Source organism: Homalodisca vitripennis, chromosome 4 (assembly GCF_021130785.1).
Source record: "Homalodisca vitripennis isolate AUS2020 chromosome 4, UT_GWSS_2.1, whole genome shotgun sequence".
Classification (NCBI taxonomy): Eukaryota; Metazoa; Arthropoda; class Insecta; order Hemiptera; family Cicadellidae; genus Homalodisca; species Homalodisca vitripennis.
This window is the reverse complement of record NC_060210.1, coordinates 106982269-107000523: the sequence shown is the minus strand read 5'-3', so window position 1 is coordinate 107000523 and position 18255 is coordinate 106982269. Positions and strand designations below refer to the sequence as shown.

General features: G+C 32.4%; 1 protein-coding gene across 1 annotated transcript in view; it reads right to left on the bottom strand.

Annotated features, from left to right (window-relative positions):
* Positions 1-18255, bottom strand: part of LOC124361151 (calcineurin-binding protein cabin-1-like) — a 91772-nt gene that overhangs the window by 61574 nt on the left and 11943 nt on the right. Inside the window, exons 3-12 of the mRNA XM_046815192.1 lie at positions 14433-14570; positions 12760-12861; positions 11618-11832; positions 11318-11537; positions 10194-10347; positions 8290-8455; positions 5540-5701; positions 2296-2487; positions 1589-1735; positions 231-390 (exon numbers count right to left, since the gene is read on the bottom strand). Of these exons, the coding sequence (XP_046671148.1) occupies positions 231-390; positions 1589-1735; positions 2296-2487; positions 5540-5701; positions 8290-8455; positions 10194-10347; positions 11318-11537; positions 11618-11832; positions 12760-12861; positions 14433-14570 (1656 nt within the window). The remainder of the gene's footprint in view (positions 1-230; positions 391-1588; positions 1736-2295; positions 2488-5539; positions 5702-8289; positions 8456-10193; positions 10348-11317; positions 11538-11617; positions 11833-12759; positions 12862-14432; positions 14571-18255) is intronic.

Genomic DNA, 18255 nt, shown 5'->3' with positions numbered 1-18255 from the left:
TTTGTTTTATTCTTTTTAGTTATTCTATTCTAAACTAGCTGTTTTATTCTTGATGACCCGATGTATAAAATGGGAACTCATTGTTTAAAGAGTATTGTTAACAATGGATTGTTTGAAAGAATAATGAGAATGTTTAAAGAATAATAAGATAACATTAATTATGTGATAAATATAACTTCAACTAATGATATTGAGGCATGCAAACTATACACACATGTACACATACTTACAATGCACAGTTTTTGTACAGTGGTAGAAATTTCATCGTTGTAAAGACTGAAAAGCGAGTTCATCCACAAACTACGAGTTATGAAGACAGGATCTGAACTACAAGAGCGCAAATCATGAAGATCTCCTAGTAAAAGAGATGGAAACTCTCCTCCAAGGCAGCTATAACACACCAAAATAGTCACAGTTACTTGGAAATTGACTGATTTTTGTAACATATAGCATCAAGATCTCTCCAAGTGAGTTCATCCACAAATTACGAAGTGTGAAAACAAGATCCAATCTACAATGTTGGCAAGTTAATATAATCATAACACTTTCAAATATGAAAGTTGAGTTTAGTTCCAGTTCAACTTCCTCTTAATGCAGTATCTGGAATCTGATCCTGTTACAGACTTGACTTCTGGAACCACGTCCATCTGAAGAGATCAACAAAATATTGACTATGTAGAAGCTCAAAACGAACAATTTATTACGGATTATTTCTACATCAGAGTCACAATTACCTAGATACAAAATATGAAATATAATGTAATTTAGGTGAATTGTCAATCTCATCGTCTCGTCAGAGGCACAACTGAGTACATTACGATGTTACTGACACGATATCTAAGCACGGTGGAGCAACCAAGTTTCCTACACACAACATAGCTATGGTAGGAAGTCGGTGCCAATTGTGCACCTGACAAGACAATGAGAATGCCAATTTCAGGTGTTGCATTAAGAGGAAGGTGAATTGGAGCTAAACTCAACATTCATATTAAATCAACCTTTCCCACTTTCAAGTACTTAGACACTACACAAACTTCAAATCTTACAGGACAAAAACTGTTACATGGATATAAATTTCTTTGTAAACACCTGACTCAATTTAGTTCCAATTAATCAGAAATTAAGTTTGTAAACATATTTACTTATAACGGATCAATTTTATACTTCTATAACTTAAAATGGCCACCACCTTGAAACCTTAAGGGTTATTGAAAAATAAGTAAGAATAAATGTTGATTGAAATTGCTTGAAAATAAGAAAAAGTCAAATTTTTGTGTTACAAATATCAGAGATAAAAATTTGGGCCAAATATTACCCCCATTTTGAAACATTTTATTGGTTAGGCTGGCTAACAAACTCAACTATGCTATGTTTAAATACTGTCTCTGTTCCACATTTAGTCTCAATCTATTGACAACTATGGTAGTTAATGTGTTCACAATTATTCTCGTAATGCTGAATACTACTTAAAACTTTGTACTTAATAATTACTTAAACAAGAATATTATAGTTGAGCAGATTCAAATTACCTTAATAATTACTAAAACAAGAGACTCTAGAATATTATAGTTGAACAGATTCAAATTACCTATCACCTAATGGAGAAGGTTTGTTACGAGATTTTCCATGCTTGAGCCAGTAGTCGAGTAACAACTCTCCATAGAGAACACACGCTGCACCTTCCTCCTCAGTCTTGAGTAACGAGGGTACATTCATACTAGGGGGATTGTGCTGTCTGCAACAGAGAAACATCTAGAGTGTAGTAAGCATACACAATAGGCTACACTGAAAAATTGAACCAATTCATTACCACTTTCATTCTTTTATATATCTTTTGCTTTTTAAATTTTTGTGCACAAACATGTTTAAAATTTTAAAAAATGTGTACATGACCCTATTCTATTCTTACCTGTAATTTAAAAATACAAAACAGTAGTAGGCTATCATTCAGGAGACTGATATTTAAACAAATAATAACTCGTATGAATTAGCAAGTACTTAACTTATGTCTTGTAGTAAAATACATTTTGTCCCTAAGAATTAACAATTTTTAAAGGAGGGCCTGATTGCCTTTGAAGCTTTATTCTGCCTGACCTCATGGGCCACTGGTCTTTTTGACAATCTTATCGACTATTCAAATATTTAATATGTTCATATGTAATGAATATGACAGTTACTTTTTAACTGTCATATTCTTTAAATTATTATAATTTTTAATAAAAACCGCACTTTAAAAACACTGTCCAACCATTGTCTACAGTGAAACTTGGTAATTTACAAAGTGAACCTACTTACAGGTAAACCTTATATAGTTGTACATATATAGCAGGGAGTGAGGTAGGCCAGTGTCGTTTCCACTTGTCTGATAACATGAGCACAGTTCTTTCAATCAACGTTAGAATATCACATCCCGAGTTGGTTTCTAGGAAATTGCTGACTTCAGATGATTCCATCTCTGAACCAAAGTAACCTTCTTCTTTAATAATTCTGTAATAGAATACATTTCAGTAATAACATAAATAATAAATCTTACTAAATCTTAAGAGTTAATTCTTAATTAAAATGTATAGCATAATTTAAAATAATTTTATATTTATTACACAGTGATGGTGGGAAGCGTTGATTCACTGTGAATTTTTAGTTTAGCTCTAGTAAACCTTCCTGACGATGTCAAAAGACTTGACTGTTGGAATCTGGAGTTATGTTTGTTTGAAGAGATAAAAATAAGTCTCTATGATGAAAAATCTCAAAATGAACTCTTTACATCCTTTCCACATCAGAGACACCAAAATTAAATAATACGTGTCATTTTAACATTTTGCCACTTCTGTTCAATTTAATGCAGCTTTGTGAGCTTTGAAAATCATAGTATTTAACATAAAACCAAAGTTATTTCTTATAAAGTAAATTTAAACTGTTTATAGCCTATATTAAAAAAACCTTTTGATACAATATTTACATATTTAGAAAATGTTTTCAGAAATGTCAAGATAGCTATCACTCAAATCGTCGTCACTGCCCACATCCATGCCACTTGCAAGTAAGTTAGTAATTGGTGTATCTTTGATTAGGGGAGACTTAGAACAACTACTTTTACTCATTTTGAAATAAAATAAGTGTCAATCTAACGTTCAACTGCCGTACTTTATACGGTTTTAACCTAATAACTGAACAAAGTGTAATATTTACAACATAGTGAAATACATCTGACTGCTCACTGATTGCCACAGTCGAAATGCAATTTCACAATCACAGACTGACAAAATACAAAGTCAAGCTTTACGAACTATTATAATTCGATGCAATACACTTTCTTACATGTATGTAAAACTTTGTTGGTAAAATGGGTGGCCAGTAAAATAATAAAAAGTGCACATCCACACTATACAGACGTCAGGAGTTGAAGCAATATTTACAGTGTCTGTATAATACGGAGTCGGGGTTGAAAGGGTTAAATTTTAAAAAATTTACATTATTTATACATTTGTCTATTTAAGTTGCCTGCATTTGTGTAAAATGGCAGAATGGTTTTGGGTATGGAAATAATTACAACTTCCACACTTCCATCACTATCACTGATATAAGAATTGCACTCATAATCACTGTTTAGAAAAAACCTACATCAGAATTGCAAACTCTTTATACTCCATTTAATTTCATTTATTTATCTCATTTACATATATACAAATATAGTGATAATAAAATACATGAGAAGGTACCCCCACATGGGCAAAAGCCTGTGTTTGAGAACCGAGTCCATCTTCACTCGAGTTTGCATCCACAATAGTACTAATATACAATATAAATTTTAGAACAAAATTAAAATTTTATGATTTAAAGATAACTAAAAATAACTAACTACTCTGTTTGGATGTGTATTAACTAAATTCAAGCAGTGTAAAAAGTAATCATTTAATCACTTATGATAATGAAACTACATGACAAAGATGCAACAAATTCTATTATATGAAGTTATATGGCTATAAGATGTAAGACAACATACGGGATGAGCTTAAATAGTACGCAAGAAACATTATTTTAAGAGCTATAAAAAAACGAAAAAAAAAAATATAAAAAGAAAAAGATATATATATATATATCTTTTATGTATATATATACAGGGTGAATATAAAGTCAGGACCCCCCCTCTACTTTTTTCTATAGGTAATATAAGGAGATATCCTTTAGGTAGTGGTGCAATATGGAAAGGAAGTTTCATTTTATGATATTGAAAATTTTTTGTGTCCCCCAAAAATGCGAAATTTTGGGTGCAACCCAAAAATTTCAAATGTAAACCCCTATCAAGTGACCCCTCATTTTAAAGAGCATGAAAAAACTTAAATAGTGGTGAAAACAAGAGATTGCTATCTCTTTCCTAATCCGAAATAATAGCCAGTATTACCAGAACAATTTTAATAACTCACCACGTCACGAAGTCAAATCAAATGATCAAACATTTCATTTTTGGGAATCACATTATAGGACCATTATTTATTAATGGGAATCTCAATGGTCAACTGTATTTGGAAATGTTACAAGAATCAATTTTTCCTGCAATAAATACTGTTATTAGGGAGAATCAACATGAATTTGAAGAAGAAATCGTTCATTTCCAGCAAGATGGTGCCCAACCACATTATCATCGTGCTGTACGACATTTCCTTGAGAACTCAGCTACGTGGTCAGTGGATTGGTAGGCGTGGTGTAATAGAATGGCCTGCACGGTCTCCGGACCTTACACCCATGGACTTTTTTCTATGGGGTCACATAAAATCCATAATTTACAAAACACCAGTAGCAAACCTTGAAGATTTAAGAAACAGGATTATTGATTTTTACAACCAAATACCACCTCAGACTTTCCAAAATGTCTGAGAAGCGTTCACCCTACGCTTGTCTCACTGCCAAATAGTAGGAGGGCTTCAGTTTAAACATTTGATTTGACTTCGTGATGTGGTGAGTTATTAAAATTGTTCTGGTAATACTGGCTATTATTTCGGATTAGGAAAGAGATAGCAATCTCTGGTTTTCACCACTAATTAAGTTTTTTCATGCTCTTTAAAATGAGGGGTCACTTGATAGGGGTTTACATTTGAAATTTTTGGGTTGCCCCCAAAATTTCACATTTTTGGGGGACACAAAAAATTTTCAATATCATAAAATGAAACTTCCTTTCCATATTGCACCACTGCCTAAAGGATATCTCCTTATATTACCTATGGAAAAAAGTAGAGGGGGGGGTCATGACTTTATATTCACCCTGTATATATATATATATATATATATATATATATATATATATATATATATATATTTTAAAGAGGATGGGTTGAATATTTTATATACAAATGAAATAAACAAAATTTAAGAGTGGAGCATCTTGAAAAGTTTAAATTAGCCATAAACCATTAAACAATAAGACACTAACAAAATACACAGCAGGGTCACTATGTATTTAAAAATCAGGATATGTATTTAGACAAACTAATATCAATAATTACTGCCAGATTACCCAAAATCTTTTTCTTAATTCACTCACTTGGATCTCTCCTCCTCACTGAGACAGTTGGTCAGCTCCATTTCTCTCGTCTCCTCAGATGTGTCCTTGTTCCCAAACAAGCGGAACATGTCCATTGTATCCATTGAGTCCTCATTCCACCGCACAACTTCACTATCCTTCTTACCATCCTCTGATTCTAACCTGAAACATAATTTCAAGAACAAAGTTGATTGTTAAATCCATTCATACCCAATTCAAGAAAATCATAATACATATCTTTCTAGAAAAAATTTAAACTCTTAATGCAGCATCAGCCAACCACTTATCGCATTGATTACGCAAAAATGTCAACCTTTCTAGATAACACAGACTAGACTGGTATATAGTGGGTTTCGACACTTTCACCCCTTATACCCTTTTGGCAGTCTTAATTCCGTACTGAAAAATTTAATTTCAAAGAGTAAAACAGAAGTATTGAAAAATAACTTAAACATGACAAAATTGAAACCCTAGATCAACGATTTTATTTAAATGAAAGTAAAGATTAAAAGTAAAATTTATAACAAAACTAAAAAGCATCCTGGTAATTTAAAATTGGTTGGGTACTACAAATGTTTCAACAATAAACTAAGGTCTAAAATTCGTGATTTAAAGGACAACTTTTTGAAAAGTGTACTGGAAATTCAAAAGCTGTATGAAATGAAGAAACATACAGAAAACCGCACACATGGTCACTGCAACTCACGGTAATACACAAATATACATATATAAAATAAGAACTGTGAGCAAAATATTATCTGCAAAACTATGAACATTTGTTAATTGGGTTATCATTTACAGTTTTCATAGCAAAGTACAATAAAATAAAATTTTAGTAATAGTTAATTTGCATGTCATCTGCAAATAGACATCCTCTGATGCATGAAAATAAATATAAAACTTGTTGGATTTCAAGTCAAATATTATTTACAAAATCATAATTTTTCTTTCGCTGGTTTATTTAACTCCAGTTCTTCTACTTACCACTACTAGCAAAATAAAGATACTCATACAACAACTCAGCTTGAGCACTTCCACTTATGATGCAATACGCAAGATTATTTTGCCGATCAAAATGATTAACTTTTTACAAGTTTGACATAAGGATGTTTTCATCTGCTGCTGTGTTACCAGACTGATGACCATGTTATCACCCACTTGATTTCCAAAACTTCTAATACTCATGGAATTTAATATATCTGACAAGGTATTTAGTCAGTTCAGAATACAAATAACGTGAATAACATAAAATGTATAAATGTCTTTGTAGTATATAAGTTAAAGTTTTGTCTTGAATTAAATATTGTAATGAGTTACGAATGATGAGGCACGATGCTAAGAGTGTGACAGTTGATCTCCATGAATCTTTTGAAGTAGTTTTATCTTGTTTATGAGACTATTTTTGCAAACCAACCGCCTGCAGTATCAATGATCTACACATTTTTCAGTAAGAGGTGGACACAAACATAACTTCTGTCCAATAATTAGTGATGTAGTGAATCTTGGCAGATATGTCTGTAAATTTATTTATTTATTATTATACAGGGTGTCCAGTCAAATTCAATAATAAAATTCCTGTACAATGCCCACATTTTTCAAGTACATATATTTAACATTCCAGGACGATCGAACCAAACATTGCAGTCCTCGTGAGTCTTTCCCAAGGCCTAGATAATGTTTAGCTATTGCCATAAAAATATAGTCAATACATTAAAATGTATTCTTTTAAAAAATTATGTTCTAAATAAAAATATAATACTACAGGAATATGGTATTTCTTTCAAAGAAATCACAAATTATGGCAACCACTGACTGCCATACACCACCACAATCTAGACTATAAAGGGTGTCTAGCAATGTGGCTTGAAGAACTTCCTTGACTTTTCCATTAAAAGAAGACTCGATCAGCTGCAGTCCATGAATATACACAGCATACTCGTGACAATGTGGGTCACATACAGTACAAACTGCAAGCAAAGTATTTACAAAAGTAGGCTAATCTGTAAATTAGGATATCCATATACAGATTTTAGTATAAGGTACAACAGCCAATCAGCTGTCGTTCGGGAAGATATGCAGCAGACTTGCGGCGATCTACAAACGTAAATCTAATATTTACTGCAAACAAAATACAATTTAAAAACTCAGATTATTCAATAATACAATTATCTACTTACGATTTTTCAAACACAAAATACGAAAAAAACCTTTTTGGAATGGGTAATTTGAATACTGACGATCAGCTGATTAATAATGGCGAATCTCCCCAAATTCTATTGTCAAATCCCATTGATTGATTTTTGGACCAAAATCTTTCTTGAAGATTCTGTAGATTTAAGATTAGGCTTCAACACATCAATAGTTATCATAATGCCATAAAACAAATATGTTAAACAGAAAATTCCTGTGACAAAGTCATAATCCATAATCTTGTGATTTCTGAGAACCTTCATTAAAATCTGTAACTTTTCGTGACTTCCTTGACCGGTAGACACCCTGCAAGAATAACCAGACCACTTTTCCTGTCTATCATGAAATTCCCTGACTTTTCCAAGACTTTCCCCACATTGTTAAAATTTCCTAACTATTCTCGGTCGCTTAACACTCTGCTATAGACATAGATGGACTAAACAACAAGTTGGTGAGTATATTGCAGGTACAAGCTAAACATCACTTGCCACTCATCCAAAATGACTGCTGCTCCATAAATACAATTCTACTTAGTACACACAATATTGGTGATGACTCACAGTAAAGAGGAGGGCAACAAGTTGGTGAGTGTCCTTGCTAGTGTGGGTTCTTCCTTACGATTTGTGTTGCGGGTACGAGCTGAACGTCGCTTGCCACTCATCCAAGATGACTGCTGATCCAGACACGTCGGAGAGCTGCGTCTTCGCTTTCCTCGTACTCCAACACCTGCACAGGACAAAAATAGTAGGGGAAGGAAACACATTATTTAATTAGACTGATATATAACTAGGTGTAACAATTAAATTACAGAAATGAACATAACTTAGGCATTGGACATAAAGCACAAACTAATAACTTTTCCCACACTTATTACAAGATATGTCATAGTGAATGTTTTAATAATAAATAAACTATAATTTTAACTGAACGTCATACAACAGCTCTATATTTGATGTTCTTGGCTGCCTGTTAACGATACAAAACTGGTCATATAATTGAATGACATTTTGTGCTATACACTGACATGTTTGACAGTGTAATTCTTGAATCTACGTGCAAGCTCTGTTCCTATGTTGAATTACGTGTTGTGTTACATCTTAATATTGTTTACAGCTGTCTATTAACTTATATTGGTTTTTAATTTATCGGTTATTTAAAATTATAGATACTATTTTTTTAATGAATTGGAAAGTCTCATGTTTTATTTCTTCCACATATTTATTTGTACAATATATTAATAATTCAAAAAATAGACTATTTTATTACTTCTTACACTTTAGGAATCTTAATTAAAATGGAACTTTACACAAATTAACATAAATACTTTTAATTTAATTGCATGCTAGGAAGAAATAAGGAAATTTATATCCAGCACTGTAAGGATTAAAATGTGAATTATCTTGGTTTAATCCTTATTTGCATCTTACACTGTCTCTTGACTTACTTTACTTTATTTTTATAACCTCCTTGATTAATATTTAGTCCTGTGTTGTAATGTTGCAATCATGATAAATATAAAATTAGAACTGCATGTTGATATTCAATTCTTTGTAATTTTAAAGACACTAAATGAATGTTTGTACAATTGTTGAAGGAATTGTATGGTTATAATTGTATGTCACATATTCTGGTTTTTGAATGGGATAAAAGATTGATGGGATATTGTGAGGATGTTGAACGGTTTCCTATAAATGTCAAATCCAAATTTTGATTGGTTTCTAATTACTAAAACATCTAAAAATGGTATACTTTTGTTTTGCTCAACTTCGTATGTAAATTTAATGGTAGTGTAAAATGAATTTAGGGTTGAGATAAAGTCTTGCAGGTATTCATTTTTATTAAATATTGCAAAGAGAATTATACTCTCATCTCAATTTATAAGAAAACTGAAATGTTATTCTGTTTAAATATTTTATACTGGCTAATCATATACCCAAATCTTTTACCATATGTTATTATATTATGTATTATTTAGAAAAAAGTAAACATTTGTTCATTTGTGAAGTGCCTGATGATGGAATCGTTGATTCCAAAAGGCCTTGCACAGTAATAAAATTCATATTGACAAAAGGTTTTATTCATTTACCAGCGATAGTAAATTAAACCTGTTTCCAATGCTCCAAGATTTTTCATCACCATTTTAGTCTGAGTTATACAAATCCAATATTTTCATTTCACTAATAATTTATTTTTGTTAATGTCTTTAAAATAAACTTGATCTGTGATTATATCAGAACTCCTGATGGGCCAGCCCACTGAGGTGAAAGTCACTGATGCCACCACAAAGTAGTTTTTTCAGGTGCATAGTTTTATTTTATAAATCAAATAAAACCAATTTATTAAGCTTTCCTGTGACTTTTTTAAATGCTATTTGTAATATTATGTGGGGATAAGATTATTCCTGTTAATAATTGTTACAACACTGTATAGAAAAATATTATACAAATGATGGAATGGAACTGACCACTTGGCTCAGCATCTTCAACATCATTTGCTGCTTCGTTGTTGATGTTGTCTACCTCCTCATCTACTGACATCTGTTCAACCTCCGCTCCAACCTCCATGTCTACATCACTGAACTGGCGCTCACTCAGCAGGTGTACCGGCCTGTAGAAATCCTGCTCACAACAATTTTATTGTTAGGTTACTTGTTATCAGTTTCTAATTTTCAATAAATATAAAATTAAATAAGGACATTTCACTTTACTACATTAGAGAACTAATTTAATGCTTTAAATTTAAATTTACTACCCTAATCATGCAAAGGGGAAAAGTATTGTGATAAAAAGAGAATGTAATAAAGATCGTTTTTGGAATCCCTTAAATAAAAGTGACTTTTCAGAAAATGTCTGTAGGTGAACATCATTAAGCCAGAAAAAGCTAAAATTTACAAAATTTTCCACTTGGATGTAATTGATTGTAAATATACATTGCAATTAAAATTCTTTTAAAGATTTTCCATCCAGATCCATTTTTTGTGGAGAACAAAAGTTATATAAAATTAACCTCTCATGATTACAATTTATAATTAACAAAATAAACATAAATATCTCCAGTGGAATGTTTTATTTTACTTATTTATATTATGCTCGCTACTAATGGCTGACTATTACACAACTAAAAACAGCATCAAACTAATCTACATGAAAATCCTCTACATATATTTCATTACATGTATTCTATTCTAGCAAGTAGATTCATTCACTTAACATATTTCTGACTTCAGCTAATATTATAGCAGATAATTCATTTATTCATGAATTCAGATGTAGTGATTGACTGATAACAATTATGACAAAGCTTCAATCCTTTCATTATTGGCAGTTTCAGTTTAATATCTGTTGTCTGAAGATAACTTTCCACAGTGAGGTCAAAATCTGTCAAGAATTTAAACTGAGTATCAATGTTTCAATGCAGTGAGAACCAGAAAACTTTGATGTTAATATTATGAAACCACCTGCATAAGCCTAACAATAAAGATTTTTTTTAATGCAGCTAACAATTCTGTTTAGCATTTATTTATTTAGTTTAATTATAAACATACCATCCTATATAATGTTAATTATATACTTCAAACTGAATAGCAACCATTTGTGGAGCCTCCTCCATGAACTGTGTATGTGTAGCTGAGAGCAGGAGGGACAGTTGTAGCCAGGTGGTAGGACGACAGGGTAGGCTGTACTCCGGGGTATGATGCGGCTGGGGTTGAGGTACGGACCTCTGGGCTTCCCGCAGAGACATCACTTCCTGGTACCACTTCTCCGCAGCCGCAGGCTCTATGTCTGATACCTCTTCAGGGTCAAGCTTACTGTGTCACATTTCATTTGTTAGTTATTAATTTTTACTACTTTCCGAACAAGCTTAATTCTCAAAATTGATAATACTTACTAGTCAGGATATGGATCGAACAGGACATAATGCTCTTTGAGTGAAGGATGATCCTTAAATATCCTGTCTTTGAGTGCCAATCCTTTTTTGAATTTGGGGTTGTATTCAAGAGCTCTTGCAATGTAATACAGACAAGACAGCAAGCCACCCTGAGCATATGTGGCAGAGATCATGTTGTCCAGGGTTGGGAAGTGGCGAGGGCTGATTTCTAAAGCCTTAAAAAAAAAAAAAATATTACTAATAGATAACTTGAGATAACAATGAACCTCTCGTTAAATTTACAGTATGAATGACATAAAACTTACATTTGTTCTTAATGGCAAGTCTCTATTCATTTTTCCTACTTGTACTCCATAAAAAAAAATAAAAAAATGAAATGTCACACTGTCAATGGGGTAATATTTCTTATATTACCCCTTCCTCACATTAACCAATATTAAAGGAAGCATTCAGTGGACAAAAACAATAATACTAAGCTGGTTCAACGCATGCCGGGATTCGGATCAAAATGCTCTGAGGCTTTACTTTTGTCTCACAGAGGACACACACTGGGGAGGAGAACGGTTCCCAATGGACAGATGTTTACCATTGTCAATTTCAATACAGAAGTAATAGAAATTGAGTTACACACCTAATTTTACCTGCTAAATTAACTCATTCAATATTATCTTGTTCAATTTTATTTGAACAAATCACCAATATATTCACAGTTCATACAAAAAGCATTAACTAAGCACATACTGCAAAATATATAAGTTAGAGAGGCTGATATAAATCCAAATCATCAACAAAATGAACTGTAAATACTATTACTGATATTTCACGAGACTGAAAAATAAAATAAAGTATATTTTCATATCTTATTCTAATAACAATTTTAAAGGATAGTTGACATTGTTATTGCTTGAAAATGTTTATTGCATTTGAAGAAAACCCTATTTTTACTTTCAATGCACTTTACCAATATTAGAGTTTATACAGAACTCATTTTCACTAAATAAGAAAGTTTAAGAAATAATAAAAAAAGAAAAAAGTAAGAATAGGAAATATAGCCAACCCATATGCTATATAAGAAAGCTCAAAGAAGTGTTTTTACCTGTTAGTAATTAAGTAACTATTATGTGTTATAAAAAATACTGTACCATTTCAAAAGCAGATATAGCCACATTTAGATCCACCAGCTTCATTCCCAGTAAACCAATCTTGTACCAAAGATTCAGATTTGTATCGTCCAACTCCAATGCCTAAACATTTTCTTCAGTTAGAATCCACAATGTGTGAGTGTAAATATAATACCTTATTTCAGTGTTGTAGTTATAAATAAACTTCAACCAGGAAGTGGCAGTTGTAAAACCTGTATGGCATGGCAGGCACTTTTTTTGCTAGCTGTGCAAATTATTATTTAAAACTCTGTAGAATAATTAGAATAGTTAATCACTGAAGTAAAATATATACTATTAACTATTTTATTGATAGGAACATTAAAGTCAACATTCATATCAAAGTTACATTACAAAAATGTTTACCTAATATTTGTGTTGTATTTAAAATTTAAATAAATGTCTTAAACAACCATTTCCAAAATAGAGCTTGTAAAAAGACTTAAAACAACTAGAACTACAGCTCAATGCTATTTAAACAGCTGACAAGATCCGGGTTTCCATTAAACGAAATAGTTTTTATCACTCCAAGTTATATATTTTAGATATTTAGATATTATGATTTGTCTTAAATACAAAACAAACTTTACTACCTCAGGCTGTTTAAACCTTTGGCTGTTCAGAACAACAACAATTTTCCCAAAAATGTTAGGTTTTTGTGATACCAAAAACTGTTTTGCTCAAATTAACCTTTGTGCAGTGTATTACTACAACATTTTTAACTTGTTTTATATTATAAATCAAGATATTTGCTTGAAATTTGTCTTGTTTTTAAGGTAATAGAATTGTCTTTCACGGAAAAAATGCTCATACATATAAAAAGGTATATATGTTTATATATCTTTTTTATAGTTTGCAGTTGTAAAACATATCTTGTATTTGTTTATTTACACATTGATAGTTGAAATACTTGATGGAGCATGATAAAAAATATATCCTGAATAGTCACTCCACTGGCATAGCAACTCAGCGCCCACCACTGGTAATCTAAATCACATAGATTTTTTAAAATTTTTAATACTGAATGGAAAACTAAAGGAGTACAAAACATTATTTTTCGTATGAAGCGAATTTAATCCTTTGACTATTGGTACATAAGTTAGACATACTTGTTTAATGAAAAATGACGTTGCAGTAAAATAATTATTACACAAAAACAAAATATTGTTGGAAAACAGTTTTCAGAAAAAAAATACAGTGATATATCATTGCAAAACAGCCAAAGGATTAAAAATTAAATAAATATTTCTGTAAAGAAGTTAGGAAAATAATAAATAACTTAAATAAACACGTGAATTGTGACGCAGCGCTTTGATGACGAAGAGAAACTGCAGGAGGGTGTGACTACCTGTTTTAGTCTCAGTGGCAGAATTTTATAACGCTGGTATTTCAAAACTAGTTCACTGCTATGATAAGTGCCTAAATTTGTATTGTAGCTATAATCCATATATATTCTATTATATCTGACTATATCCAAACGTAATTTACTTTTTGGATAGCCCTCATACATTAAATAAAAGGTTAAATGACAAATTAATTAAAAACAACTACCACCTCTAGGTATTGTTTCTAAACATTATTTCAAACTACTCATGAATTTATATATTTAAAATTCTCTAATATAAAATTTAATTTTCTTATACTGAGGAACAAACCTTTTTATAACATTCCAGACCATTCTCTAATTGGTTCTTTGCAACAAGAACATGACCTAAGTTCTGGTAGCAACTATACTTGAGATGTTCCAAAGATGGTTTGATATGACCATCTATAAATGTCACACGACCATTCACCTGAAACAAACAGTAATATTCTGCTTTAAGAAGTAGTCTTTTCATTAAGTAAATTACTAATAATGTTGTTCAAAGTAACATTTTAAAAATTTGAGTTTATGTCTCCCATGATCTACTTGACAGATGTTGCCCAGAAGCTGTATTAAGTACTAATAGGGTTTATATCAGTGCTTAATTTCTAAAATTTTAGGTGTGGGAACTCTTAAAGCGGGAAGCTCAGACCGGTGGGTATGGAATACACCCCAGGAAGGAGGGGGGCCCTCACCCAGGAAAACTTTTGAAAATTATAACTGTAAACCTTTGTTTTTAGGCCACCCAGACATAATAATACATTCATTTTTATAAAATACCAAGTGATATTTTAATGCTGTTTATTTTCTTTAAGGTGCTTGATTAGGATGTAAGAAAATAAAAACATGAATTTAAATTATTGAGTTTACTCTCTACTCTACTCTACTCCATTAACACCTTGTTGCCTACTTTAAATTTCCCAGAAATATTTGGTTTGATTTCATTGACCATTTTGTTTGAATCAATGAAGCTCGCCAATATTAATTTTTTAATGAATGGTAAAATAAAAACAAATTGAGCCTTATTCACAGTTTTATTTATACACATTACAGTAGTAATAATAATACATATTAATATGTAAATGGATGTTTGTTAATATAACAGCTTTTTTACAAGTTTGCATATTTTACAAAAAAATTGCATACCTTATGGGTACAAAACAATATTAATACATTCAAAATAAACCAACTTCTTGGAAAGGAAAAGGAAGCGTTTAATTACACACAAAATAAATGACACACAGAGTGGAGTAACACGGTTTCATTTTTTTTAATTTAGTGTAGTTTTAAAAAGTTAAGGTTGATTATTTTATTTGCTTATTAGTTATTATAACAAATATGTACGGATTTGTAGTATAATATTGTAAGGCAATGCCAAGACTGTTGGTAAACTTAGTTTTAGTTGTTTGTTAATATTTTAAAGTGAAAACTACAAAAGAAACAAAACAACAATACACAAAACTAACTGTAAGTACAAAAAAGAACTCAGAAACTTGAGTTCAGAACACAACTATAAGTTAGGCATAGGCTAGTTATTTTAATGAAAACTTAATGTTCTGAAATTCTAAAAGATATTTAAAAAACAGATTTAGGAAAAAAGTTCCCACAATGCAATGCTGTCTTCATGGTAAGTTTTCTGCCCTCGTTGTTTTGACTTGGTGTCAAGTGCAGAATGGTGTCCCTTCGCCAGCCAGGTTTTGACGTGTCGCTCGGGATTGTATCTAGCCACAGGAGGTCCTAGGAGCCTGATCCGCAATAAATCGCAAACAGTGCTAATGTAGAGTGAAGATCTAAGAGGAGACATAATTAGATTCATTGCAGAAAACCCACGTTCACATTCAGCACTAGACACTGCAATACTATTTATGATGGAAATCAGTTTCTTAAACGACGGCGGTTGCTCTAGAATAGTAGGTTTCTCTCCACTTAACATAGGCTTTAGTCCCTGCTTGAAGTGTCTGAAGTCTCTAATTATATCCTGAGAGATGCTAATCTTAAATCTATCGCAGATTCGCTGGATCTCACATTCTCCGTAGGTGATGGATAAGTCTTTTGGCCAATACATGGGGTGGATCACTTTGATGTCATTCATGATTTTGGTGTAGTGTTCAGCCGCATTTGAAGATAATGATAGCAACCTTGAAGTCAAGTTGTTAGCGAGGCTCCGATAGAACTGTTTTTCTGGAATACTGGGTATCTTGGATCTTACACAAAGTTTAACATCTTGAAACATCAAATCGTCAATAGCAATTTTAGCTTCCACTGAACGTCTACCCATGTTTTCAACTCGGTTTTCAAACACTTTGATTAACAGTGTTACATCACTGTGGGCTTGGATAAGGTTGAGGCTTGATTTTTGAAGCTGTAAGGACAAATCCGATAACTCTTCTAGAGCATCGAACATCAATGCCAGGTTCTGTACAAAAGTTGTAGAAGATAATGTACTACAAAGCCCTTTGTAAGTTGAACGTTGCTTCGAGTCCCTTTGTTTGTCTTCAGATGCTTCAATGAAATGATTGTACAAAGCTTTAAAATCTGTCCAAACTGCTTTCACCGCCATTAAGCTGGAGGCTACCCAACGAGTATCTAAAACACGGCCGATTTTCAACATTTGCTCCTCTAGTCCTTTAGCAACTTCTGCCAACTCCCTGCTGTTTTTCGGTGAACAACTAAACATGTTTCTAATTTTATCCATGAATATCTTAAAATGATTGATTCCAGCTACTTCTTCTATGGAATCGTGCACGGCAAGCTCTAAACGATGGTTCAAACAATGCCAAATGAACAAGTTGGGGAACGTTTCAGTAAGCTGTATAGCAAGGCCAGATTTCTTGCCTAGTAGCACTGAAGCACCATCACAAGTTAGAGCAATCATATGGTCTTTCATGAATTCAAAGCTTAGACCTAATGCTTGTAACTGATTTAAAAGTTCTTGTAATATACCAGCTGATGTTGTGCTATTTAGCTCAAAAAGTGTTAAGAACACTGTCATAGGGTTTTGCATTCCCTTTAGAACAGTTCTGATATAAACCACCAAAGCATTTTTGTTTGAAACTGAAGTGGCTTCATCCAAAAGCAGGGAAAATTTAGAGTCTGACTTGATTAGGCCATTTATCAAGTCTGATTTCATTTCATCAGAAATATGATGAATTATATTGGAGCAAGCAACATTTGAATGTAGGATTTGCCCCATATCTAAGCCATTCATTATTTGAAGATCAATTTCAGTTTCAAACTCAAAAAATGGCCTATTTAGTTTAGCTTGCTTATAAGCCGTGCGGAAAATGCGCTCAGTTACAATCTGCTGCTCTTTATGCATAGAAGCAACAGCTTTTTTCATTGTATCTTTCTTAGCTTCAATGAGTATTTTTTCAGCTAAAGAATGAGCTCGCGACCCACGGTGTAAAAATATCTTTTTCCTAAGAGAGGATTGCTGGTCTTTTTTATTGTTTCCATAAGCGGTAACAGTTCCTAAAACCCACTCTTCGCTAATCTTTAGGCCCTTCGTTTTCTCTGCACCTAGAGTACTCACACTACGGCAAACGTTGCAACCTAGTTCTCTGTTCACAATTAACCATGGATTTTTAGCTTTAAATTCAACAATTTGTTCTTCAGACCAACAAACTGGCTGTTCACCCCTATTAACAAAATCATTATTTTCATTACTAACCTTAGCTTCGTCTGCATCAGATCCCAAACCCACCAACCTGGATACTATTTTGACCGACGAGGAAGTCGAAGGGGAATGGTAATCGCAATTATCCTCATTGATCCCGATTGCGTCTTCTTTTTTATCTTGATCAACAATTGAAGTTGTAGTCAATGCTTCCGAACTGCAGTTCTCATTATTCGCATAACCTTTTTGTTTCTTAGGGTTAGGTTTAAAGAAATCAACAATTTTTCTGGTAGTCATAGTCAATTAGGAAACTATTTAGCTGCACCAGCACTAATAAGCATAAACACGAACACAATCAACGACCTGCACCTCAAAAACGAACTTAAGCGTGATGGGATGCGATGCAACTTGTAACTTAAACGCCAAACACACCAAGGTCAAGTCAACTAGTCAACACACTTGTGATCACTGGGGCGGTGGCGCGGTGAAGGAATGGAGG